General features: G+C 40.7%; 1 protein-coding gene across 1 annotated transcript; it reads right to left on the bottom strand.

Annotated features, from left to right (window-relative positions):
* Positions 1-1,552: 1,552 nt before the first annotated feature.
* On the bottom strand, positions 1,553-10,269 carry LOC114669108 (toll-like receptor 9). Its single transcript, XM_051921395.1, has 2 exons — positions 10,247-10,269; positions 1,553-5,152 (listed from the first exon to the last, which is right to left on the bottom strand). The coding sequence occupies exons 1-2, from the start codon at positions 10,247-10,249 to the stop codon at positions 2,051-2,053; spliced, it is 3,105 nt and encodes a 1,034-aa protein (XP_051777355.1). The 5' UTR covers positions 10,250-10,269; the 3' UTR covers positions 1,553-2,050.
* Between the last annotated feature and the right edge of the window lie 319 nt (positions 10,270-10,588).

Raw genomic sequence — 10,588 nt, 5'->3', positions numbered from 1 at the left:
CAGTTGTGGCCTGCTCGTGTCCTTTCATCTCGGCCACCTGTATTCCCCCAAGCTAATTGCTCATTCGGTTACAGTCTGATCAATGCAAAGTCATCAGTCCCCCGGTCCAGGACTTAGCAGAGGTCCTCATCTGATGTAGCAGGGTCATAAATGTGTCTGAGCAGCAACAACTGGTCATACATATCTTGGAAATGAGATACTATTAGACGTCAACTTTCCTGCATACGATTTTGTTAGATGGGTACTTTGGGCAGGTACTACTGTATTACTTTATAGGCCATAGTTATGAGGAAGCACAATTATTTACACTGCTCAAAAATTAAGAAAGCACTTAATCATCAGTCTAACACCCAAGTCAGTTAAGCTTCAGTGATATCAGTCTGTCCAGTTAGGAAGCATAAGAGATTGTGAGTCAACTTCACCTGCTTTGGTATAAATGAAAATGACAACAGGTGCACTGATGAGACAACAGTAAGAAGACCCCCAAAAAGAGAATGGCAGTTGGTGGCCACAGACATTTGCTCTCTCTCCTCATCCTTTCTGACTGATTCTGCACTAGTTTTGCATTTTGTTAGTGTCCTCGTCACTACAGGTAGCATGAGGCAGAAACTGGCCAGTGTTTGTAGGCAGTTCCTGGGCAAAGAAGGCATTGATGCCATTGACTGGCCCGCATGTTCCCCAGGCCTAAATCCAATTGAGAACCTCTGGGACATTGCATCCACTGCAATCAAGTAGCACCACAAACTGTACAGGAGCACACTGGTGGCCTGATCCACGTCTGGGAGGAGATCTCCAAGGTCACTATCCGCTGCGTCATGCTCAGACGTTGTCAGGCGTGCACACAGGCACATGGGGGGCCGTACACAATACTGAGTCACATTAGGAGTTGACGTGATGAATTTCATAAAGGTTGGATCAGCCTGTGATGTCAGTTTTTGACTTTGATGTTCAGTGTGGTGTTGAATCAGCCCTCAGTGGGTTAGTGATTTGAGTTTCCACTGACTGTACAAAAGGCTATGAAATATCTTGCTGAGGAGGCCAAGAATGAAAGTTTTTGGTTGTGTCTGTGAAGGAAAGACAAGACCTGGGGGACTGAAGATGCTAGATAACAAGGCAGGGTCACTGCTTAGGACTGAAATTTAAGAGCAGGTAGACGTCCCTGATCACTGCCCCACCATTCAGAAATGTTCTGGGATTAAAGGGGCAAAACGTCAGGGAGGGATAACTCCTGGCTGGTGACCCTGCAGCCTGTGATTTGGCATTGGCAGGTTACAACATCTATCTGCTATGAAAGCTACAAGTTGTCCATGTTATTAAATGTGGGCAGGGCTTAGCATTACCGCCTCATAGATCCAGAATCCTAGACCTGCTCTTTGCGGGTGTGGAGCTGGTACACTCTCTAATGGCGCTGTGGGTTTTTCTCCTACATCACCAAAAATGATGTGGATCAGGTCATTGTAATTTCAGATTGGCTCTGCATAGGCATATATCATATGCGGATGAAGGAGCCTGTGATGGACTATTTCTGGTGCTGTTGGCAGACCCTCCCATCCCTGAATTGGATTAAATGGGTTTGAAAATGTTATTTTGTGTGACGTTCATTCCAGGGCCGATTCCTGCCTTGCAACAAATTATGCTAGCGTAGGTATAAGCCCATGTTACCCTAAATTGGGCAAACCGGGTACAGATGATAACAGATGGCTATTATTTTAAACATTCAAATGACTTTATTATGTGTCCCAAAATATAATTTCAACACTAGATCTTTTTTTTTTAGTGAAGTAACGCATTTGAACATCTAGAGTTCAATTAACAAAACATACCGAAAGACATTTGATCTGATTCAGGATGTAGGTGCAGTACATAAAGCAACTGAGGATGGGTTGCCAGGACACACGTGGTCAGTATGCAATCATCCATTCATGCTTGGTGTTGGAATGTATGGGAACAACCGATGCAAACGCACAGAGAAGGTGCAGTCTTCATATCAGCACAAAGTCTTAACGTGTTTGGTAGGGTTACAGTTGAACACATCAGTTTCTGTCCCTAGTCAGTTTTCAAAGCTGAAGCTGAACTTGCGGTCATAATAGCTTTGGAGGTCCTTCCCCATAATGCACCTCAACCTGTACCAGAAGTAATGCTGCTTATACAGACTGGCTGGCCAAAGGAGTATTGTCTCGCTGCAGAGATGCCGGCGAAGCTGCAAGTAGCGTGAAGTCCTCCAGGCCTTCTCCAGGAGGATGAAGATCATTACATCCTTTTTTTCATCGAGCAACCGTTGCTGGGCAATGAAGAAAGCCTCTCTAAGTATGCCACTCATGCAATTCTCCTTGGTGAGCACAAAAAGAGTCACCTTACTGTTCACCACCGAGTTGTATAAGTTTTCAATGGATGACATGCCAGGAAGCCAGTCTCGCTCTTCCAGGCAAAGCCTGAATCTGTGAATTCCATTTTCCTCCAGCTGAACACGAAGCTCGTTGTACACCCAGTCCGACACAAACTCCTGCTGCTTGTCAAATGCAACAAAAGCATCATACGCCTTCTTCTGTGGGGTTGTGAAAAGCAACCCGTAGCATTTAGCGGACCACATGTGGAAGATGTACCAGACATCCCAGCTTAGGAGTTGTTTGAGCACTATGATAGCTGTGAGCAAGAAGTTAATAAGGAACGTTGACACAAACAAGAACATGTTCAAGTTGTTGGTACACAGCAGGGCATCTCTCACGAAAATACTTTGACCTTTCAGTTGCACCGGAGAGCCACACTTCACCCGGTTAGTAAGATCAGGAATGGAAATATTAAAGTTGGCAAAAACTTGAAAAATTGTTGAGTCACAGGAACATATTAAGGGGTTTCCTTGAATGTCTATCACTTGCAGCCTTTGAAGGAGGTCATTGGTGAAGTCAATCTTCTGCAGCAAGTTAAAGCTCAAGTTGAGGTGAGAAAGCACTGTCGCATTGTTGAAGAAGTTGCTTTCAATTTCATCAAGTCGGTTCATGCTAAGGACAACAGTGTCAAGATGACTGTGACAGGGCAGATAGCTATTGATTACAGCTTTAGGGGACAATGAGACAAATCGGTTTCTGCTGAGATCTAAAAGTTCGAGATTGGGAAGGAAGCTCAACATTTTCCACGGAAAATATGCAAGCCTGTTACTATGGAGGTAGAGTTTCCTTAAAGATGAAGGGAGATTCTTCATGACCTCTTGAGGAATTTCAGTGAGATAGTTCTGGGACAGATCTAACATAGTTAAATTGGAAAGGTTCTTGAAAAAACGGGAATATAGTTTTCTGGCCCACATAATGTCCAAGTGGTTGCCTTGAAATATAAACTCCTGCAGAGATGTGCTTCTTATCTCCTTGGTGATTCGTGACGATATACCATTGTTCCCAAGATTGAGCCTCCTGAGATGAGGCAGCTTCTCAATAAAGTTTAACCGATGTCCCATTCCACTCATCATGAAGTGATAACTGTTATAGCTCAGGTCCAGGACCTCCAGGTGCTCAAGCTCCCTAAAAGCCTGATCTGCATAGAGGTTGATCCTATTGTAGGAGACGTCCAAAATTTTGAGGTTTCTGAGGTTGACAAACTGTGTCCCATTGAACGCCTGGCTGATGCTGTTGTGAGACAACAAAAGGCATTCGATATGCTCAAAACCCTGGAAAAGATGAGGCCTAATGAAGATGAGATTGTTCTTCCTCAGATTCAGGGTTGAGTAGTGTTTACATTGTTGTGAAGGCAGCAAAAATGGATCTGGATCTGGATTTGGCTTTGTTTCTGGTTGAAGATTTGAACTTTTGATATGGCCAGAAGCATGGGATGGGAGGTTTTGACTTGGTGATGTCTCTTGAGACTCCTCATCATCATCATGCTGGCAAGAGGAGCATGTGATTTCATTCTCAGAAAGGCCGATGTAAGTGAGTGAAGTTTTGTTAGCAAAAATCTGCAGTTTAAGATTACGGATAAGATTAAGCCTGAGATCAATTCTGACAAGTTTACTCAGGGCTGCCAGAGGTTTTATGGATTCTGGCTCCACGCTGTGAAAGAAACAACCTGCAATGTGCAGTTCTTCCAAGGCCTCCAAGAAGCTGAAATCCTGAGAAAGAATTAGTTTCTTGAAGGAAGTTTTCTGCTTGTAGTTAAAGGACATTGAGAGAGTTTTCAGTCTAACCAAGTGTTTGAAGGCCTTCTCTCCTAACACAAGAGCAGAGTTTTTCTCTTTAGAGAGAAAATTTACTGAGAGGTCCAAGAACTCCAGATTCTTCAAAGGGAATATGAGCTGTTCGTCAAGAGATGTGAGAGAGTTGTCAGAGAGATGGAGCCAGGTAAGAGCATGAAGATCTGAGAAGGACTTCCTATGCAGGTGCATAGAGCCCTTTTGGCAGGGCAAGCACGGGTTGGAGGCATGGTCACATCTCCTGCAGTTCTCCCGCATGTCCAGAGTTGAAAGTTGAATGAGTGCGCTGAAGTCCCCTGGTCCAATTGTGTGAATTTGGTTGGCCTGCAGGTAAAGGATCTGCAGGCTGGAAGGAAGATTCTTGGGAACAGCGGTCAGGTTGTTATATTTCAGAGAGAGGATCCTTATTTCTGTCATGCTTTGGAAAAAGTTCTCTGAGATGGTGATGCCTGAGTTGCACGGATTTCTGTAGTAACAATTTCCATCTGCATACAGAACGTGAAGACCAGAGATACTTGGGGGCTTCAGAAAAAGGAGATGATTATAATCAATAGTCAAATTTTTTAGAGATGGCGGCAAAGGAGGAATGCTTGTCAAGCCATTTCCACGTAGGCTGAGTGCTTGTAAATAAATCAGTCCAAGAAACGCCCCAGTTTCAAGCAAGATGTGGCAGTCCATACCTTTGGCATTCTTCATATAAGGGCAATTGTAGTCAAGATTCAAATATCTAAGGTGTGGAAACATCGAGAACGAGCTGTTGGAAATATGGCTGATGTAATTCAAGTTCAGCAAGAGGGTACTCACTTCCCAAGTAGATATCTGGAAGTTAGGGATTTCACTAAGGCCATGATCACAGCAGTCAATCGTCTCTCGGCTTAAGTTACCACAGGGTAAAAAAGCAGGGAAGCTGCAAATGACCAGACTGGATTTTGAGAGGAAAAAGACCAGGAGTACAAGCAAATCCTTTAGAGGAGCCTGATGGTGTAAATCAAAGAGAACATGCTTTAGACGGTTTCAGACAAAGGTAAGGTCACATGTTGTGTAGGTGTTTTCTGACTTAATTCTCAATAATGTTTGATATGCTGACATCTCTAGGAGATTATTGACATGTTTATAGTTTCATTTTTGTTTCTCTTTCTCTCTCAAAAGGCCAAACGTATAGTGCTACGTGACCTCTGATCATTCCCTCATTCCCTTATCGTACAGTATCCTAAGAAACCACTGTCTTCCTCACACTTTTCCTGCTTCTCATCCCTTCTTAATCTCCTCCTCCCTCATGCTCATAGCAGAGAACCCTTTCCAGCTACTCAATTCCACTCTAATAAATATCATCGATAAGTTGTTCCCAAGGCTACAAAACTACAAGAGCGCTCCATGTTCTTGGTCATAGATAAGGGTGAAAATGGAGATCTGTGCTCATTGTTTACGCCTTCAGTTCTACATTAAAGTTGTTGAAACTAGAATCAACAACCTTCCTTGGGTCACAAAAAGGGGTAGCCAGTCCGTTCTTTATGTTTTACAAATCAATACTTTCTGTAAAATTTCAATTGCAGGCATATAAAATATAATCTAATTTAATACTGCAGAAAGGAGTTGCTGCTTTATTTATTTATGTTTAGGCTATGAAAATGTAACAAGGAGAAAGTAAACGTGAAACGTTGTAAAATTCCTAACTTGCCCTAATGTTAACCCAGCAAGGGAACTAAGAATGAAGTCCTTATGGATGAGCCTGCAATGACTCGTTTTTCTAATCTATCTATATAGTTGATTACCTGTCTAATTAAACTATTTCCTAAAGAGCACTCAAGTTCTTATGTGTGTTAATATGTATGTAATATATATACTTCTTTTCTTTAGCTTCTGTAATACTTTAATTCTATCTATCTATCTATCTATCTATCTATCTATCTATCTATCTATCTATCTATCTATCTATCTATCTATCTATCTATCTATCTATCTATCTATCTATCTAAGGGAGATGGCAAATGATCAAAAGAAAAACTAAAGTAAGAATTGCAAATATAAATATTCGCAAAATGTCAAAAACTCTAATGAATATACTGCCATCATAGAATTTGGAAGTCTGATGAGAGAATTAAAGTAAAGTAATGGGCCAGGACATAAAATGGAAATGAGGTTAAAATTGGCAGGAGTTGAAGCCAAAAAATAGACACAAAAAAAAAAGTACCCCACATTCCAATATACCACAGTAATAATCAAACACAATTGAAGCCCAAACTCCTTAAACTTCTCTAATTAAGCGTGCCCCTCAAACACCTTTTAGTATCCAGAAATATGGATTCTGAATGTTCAGTGCTGCCATCTTACATAGGCCATGATATAATACTTCAGAAGGTCAGCAATGGGCACAGCAATCATTACAATATGACGACTGCCATGCGAAAGCACATATAATAGAGATGCCCACTATACAAATTGTGATGTACAATGACAATGCAAGAACATCACAGCAGTTATACAAGTTAATAATATTGTATCTTCAAAACTAGAGACAAGACAGAAGTATTGTTGATAGGTACTAAGGTTGTTCTTAAATCCATTGGCAACTTTTAAGTATTTATTCCCATTCCTTGGAAGTCAGAAACTCGGGGGTTATTTTAGATTCCAATTGGTCTTTTGAACCTCATGTTAAGAAAGGTACTTCTACTACTTGAGAATTAAAAGAACACTCCACCCAAAAATAAATATTATATATATTTTTTAATGTTACTTTCACAGTGTGGTTTATAGGGAAGGTTGAGAAAAAAATGTCATTTTATGTTTTAAATAGCTGTCCTTTTGGCTCCACCCGCATAGTAGTGAAACAGGACAGTGACGAGGGCCCTGCCCGGCTCACCACTCCTGATGTCATGCTTCCCCCTCACTGCCTCTTTTTTGGATTAGCGCAAATATATCGCTCCTGCAAGTGAACTATGATTCTTAGTGCAATGAGAGAAGTCGCAAAATCAACAGGAGTGTTCAAGTAAATTACAGAAAAAAATCCGATCTAAATCTGTTAAGTAGTTCTCTTGTGAAAAGCAGACAGACAGACATACAGACGTTGAATTTTATGTATACCTGTGACGAGGTGACTGTTGAACCAATTCAGTTTACCTCCTTTTAAATTCCCTTGAGGAGTATAAATGGAAGGGGGGTCCGCTTATCCACTTTTTGACTTTTATGGGTTGGTTTCTTTGCCCATTACATTCACTCCTGAAGAGGGAGTATTTTGGACTCAGAAACTCTCAGGTTTCTCAATCCCCCATTTTATATTAAGATGAAGAATGGAGCTAACAAAGTTAATGCTTTAATTAAAGCGGGTGGCGACCAACAATGGACAGCAAAAAACAATAACAAAACATCCATGAAAAAAATTTCACGTTACTCGTGTCCTGCTTCACACGGAGTCACACTTTCGAATTGAAGACCGGACTCTTGACCAATTGGAAAGGTTGCTCAGTTCAAAAGCACAACCCTATGTAAAACGGCTCCAGGTTGTTTTTGTTTTACCAGAAGACTTGATTTAATAATCTTTTCGATGATTTAACGTGGATTATGCAACACAAGTAACGTGAGATTTTTGTTCCCACAGATGTTTTGACATTGTTTGCTGTTGTAAAGCATTGGTCACCGTCAGCTTCCATTACAGCATAAACTTTTTTTAGCTCCATTCTGCATGAAAACATAAGATTAAAATTTCTTCTTGAACAGGTGAAAAGCATATGGGGTAAGTAAAATTAAAAAAAAAAAACATAATTTTTGGGAGGAGTTTTCTTTTAACCATCCATTGGGTACTTTTTTCAGAATATTTAAAAAATTTAAACCACATTAGTCACAGACCCTCCATAACCAATATCTAACAACAGCACATCAATAGATTCCATTTTTCTATCACTTCAACTGGAGTCTATGAAAGCTTTTGAGTCCCCAAAATTGGTCTGCATTTTAAGCTACACGTTAAAAAGCATGTATTTAATGTAGTCTTCTAACACATGTGACTGCATTCTGTTAAGTTATTTTTTAATGTGACTCACAAAAATATTTAATATACAAATTTTATATAAAAAAAGTATATGAGCTGAATATTTGAGGTAAAAAAATGTAAAAATGCTCATTATTTTAAATGAGTTAGCCAAACCCCTGAACCAGAGCCGGCTCACCACATGATTAGTACAGGCGACCACTAGGGGCGCTGTTTAGCACAGAGGGTGACGGAAAAGAGGGAATGCTGTACTTTATTTTTAATATATTTTTTACTCATAGCGTTGCAACAATATTATTTCCTAAGACATTATAATGTTAAATGAGATCCAATTATGGATTTTCGCCATGTGCCCCTGCTGCTCCTTACTCCCCCTCCCGTTTGTCCATTACTACCAGGAATATAGATTTGAAGGCACTGCGTCCCTCCAGCACCAAAGTTGCTCATCCCTAATTTAAAGGGTCTGAGTCTAAAATAGCAAGTTAATTAGTAGCAAAAACTAGTCACTAGTTAAAATAGAATGAAAAACCTGTAGCCGCTGTGGCTCTCCAGGATCAGAATTGGCAGAACAGCATCATTTTCAGAAACACAGTTATGCCTATTTCTTTTAAGAGAGCTGCACAAACGCTTACATAATATGCTTAAAAAAACTCATACAGTTTTATTGGCATTAATTCAACCATCAAGTGTTCTCTTTTCATACAGTTAAATTATTTTTTCCCACTTCCTTAACTTAATAAAAGTCGTAATCCATTTATCTTTATTTTGTTTTTGCATATCCCTTATTTACAAGGTGTAATTTCTATGAGTTGATTATACATCACATGAAAATATGTTGCAATATATATATATATATTTTTAAACCTTGTCAAATGTTTTGTTTCAAAAAGTATGTGGCGCAGTTTTGTAGTGTGGCGGCTGCGTATTGTGCCGACATTACACTACACGAGAGGGGGGATCCCCGGCATGTCAAAAGAAGATCGCCTCACTGTCAAACCACGAGCGCTGCTCTAACCTATGATGAGCAGCCAGATATTGATGGCTGGGAATATGCAACATAAATCCAAATTTTTTCAAATTTGAACATCAAAAAACATAATTATTGAACTCCTCTAAGCTCAAACTCATTAAAACATACTTAAGGCCTTCAATGGCACAAGAACATCTCACAGGACTTTCCACCATTAGTATTAATCACGCTGCCTGACAACAGCTTTCTTATGACGTTATTGATGAATTTGCTAGAAGAAAGGCGAGACTGGAAAAGCTATAGAGGAATGCATAGGCTACTTATTCATTGCCCTGGGGTTTGCACTTATATTGGTTTGTGCAATGTCCTTATTTATTTTACAGTTTTCTTATTTTATGTCAACACTGAATTTTTATTATTCTATTTTCTGAACTACCCTATTTATATTGTATCTGTTTGTTCTATGCTGCTAGCCTCTTTAATAGTTTTTTTTATAAAGAAAATGTAAATCTCTAATCAATTTCTATCTGAATGTACGAGTATAATTATTTATTTATGGTGAAACTGACCGCAGTGTCAGGGTCACCTGCTAATATCTTGTCTCGGGCACCAAATTGGTCAGGGCCAGTTGTGCCCTGAACGCGCCTATATGTCGAGCCATGTGGATATTTTCCGAGTTTTTAATTGCAGAAAAAAGTAAACGAGGAGCAGAAATACGCAAAGAGACCATCGCCGGCTCAAAGGTTTGTCACACGCTGAGTCGCTTGTGCTTGTCTCGGCACACATGTGCGCGTGCGTGTCAAGTCACAGATCTACAGAATTACACAACTGTTTAAAAGCTCGCAGAACCGCATTTGTCTCACGCTTCTTCTGGTGTCTGTGTGAGCTTGCCAGTAAGGTAAAAGTTTGCTCGTGTTCACTTTTTTAAAAAAAAAAAAGAGTTCTCCTACTGTATGTGCCCCCTACGGAGCTGATCAATAGTAAAGTGTCCGCAGCGCTACTCCCGCAAGAAACTCATCCCAGATGTGTACATCCCGACACAGATACATCACTGGTGACCATTAGCATTCGGTGGTCCTACATTTTTTATTTTGGTTTGATCAGTTGTACTCACCATGCTGCCAAAGGTATCTCGCGTGCGCCCGCACCTGCCGCTCTGAATTCACCAGGGATGCTGGGGCGGGGCGCGGCGCTCACCCGGCGTGCTTCCGGTGTCACGTGAGTGGTTCCTTCTCACGCTTCAAGTTCATCAGTCGGGTTTCGCTCTTATTGTTTAACCTATAGCCTGATAGAAAACAGTAACAACCTGTGGTGCTGTTGCTGCATTTCTGTGTACCGGGGCAACAAAGTTAACAGACCACTTGAGTGTGCACCAGAGGCTGCTTGGCATGTGCCATGTTACTGCTTTTGAAAGTGACACCAGAGGCTTCCATCTCTCAACACGCCGTTGGACAGG

The sequence above is a fragment of the Erpetoichthys calabaricus genome, chromosome 18 (assembly GCF_900747795.2).
Source record: "Erpetoichthys calabaricus chromosome 18, fErpCal1.3, whole genome shotgun sequence".
Taxonomy (NCBI): Eukaryota; Metazoa; Chordata; class Cladistia; order Polypteriformes; family Polypteridae; genus Erpetoichthys; species Erpetoichthys calabaricus.
This window is presented reverse-complemented; position numbering and strand designations above follow the sequence as displayed.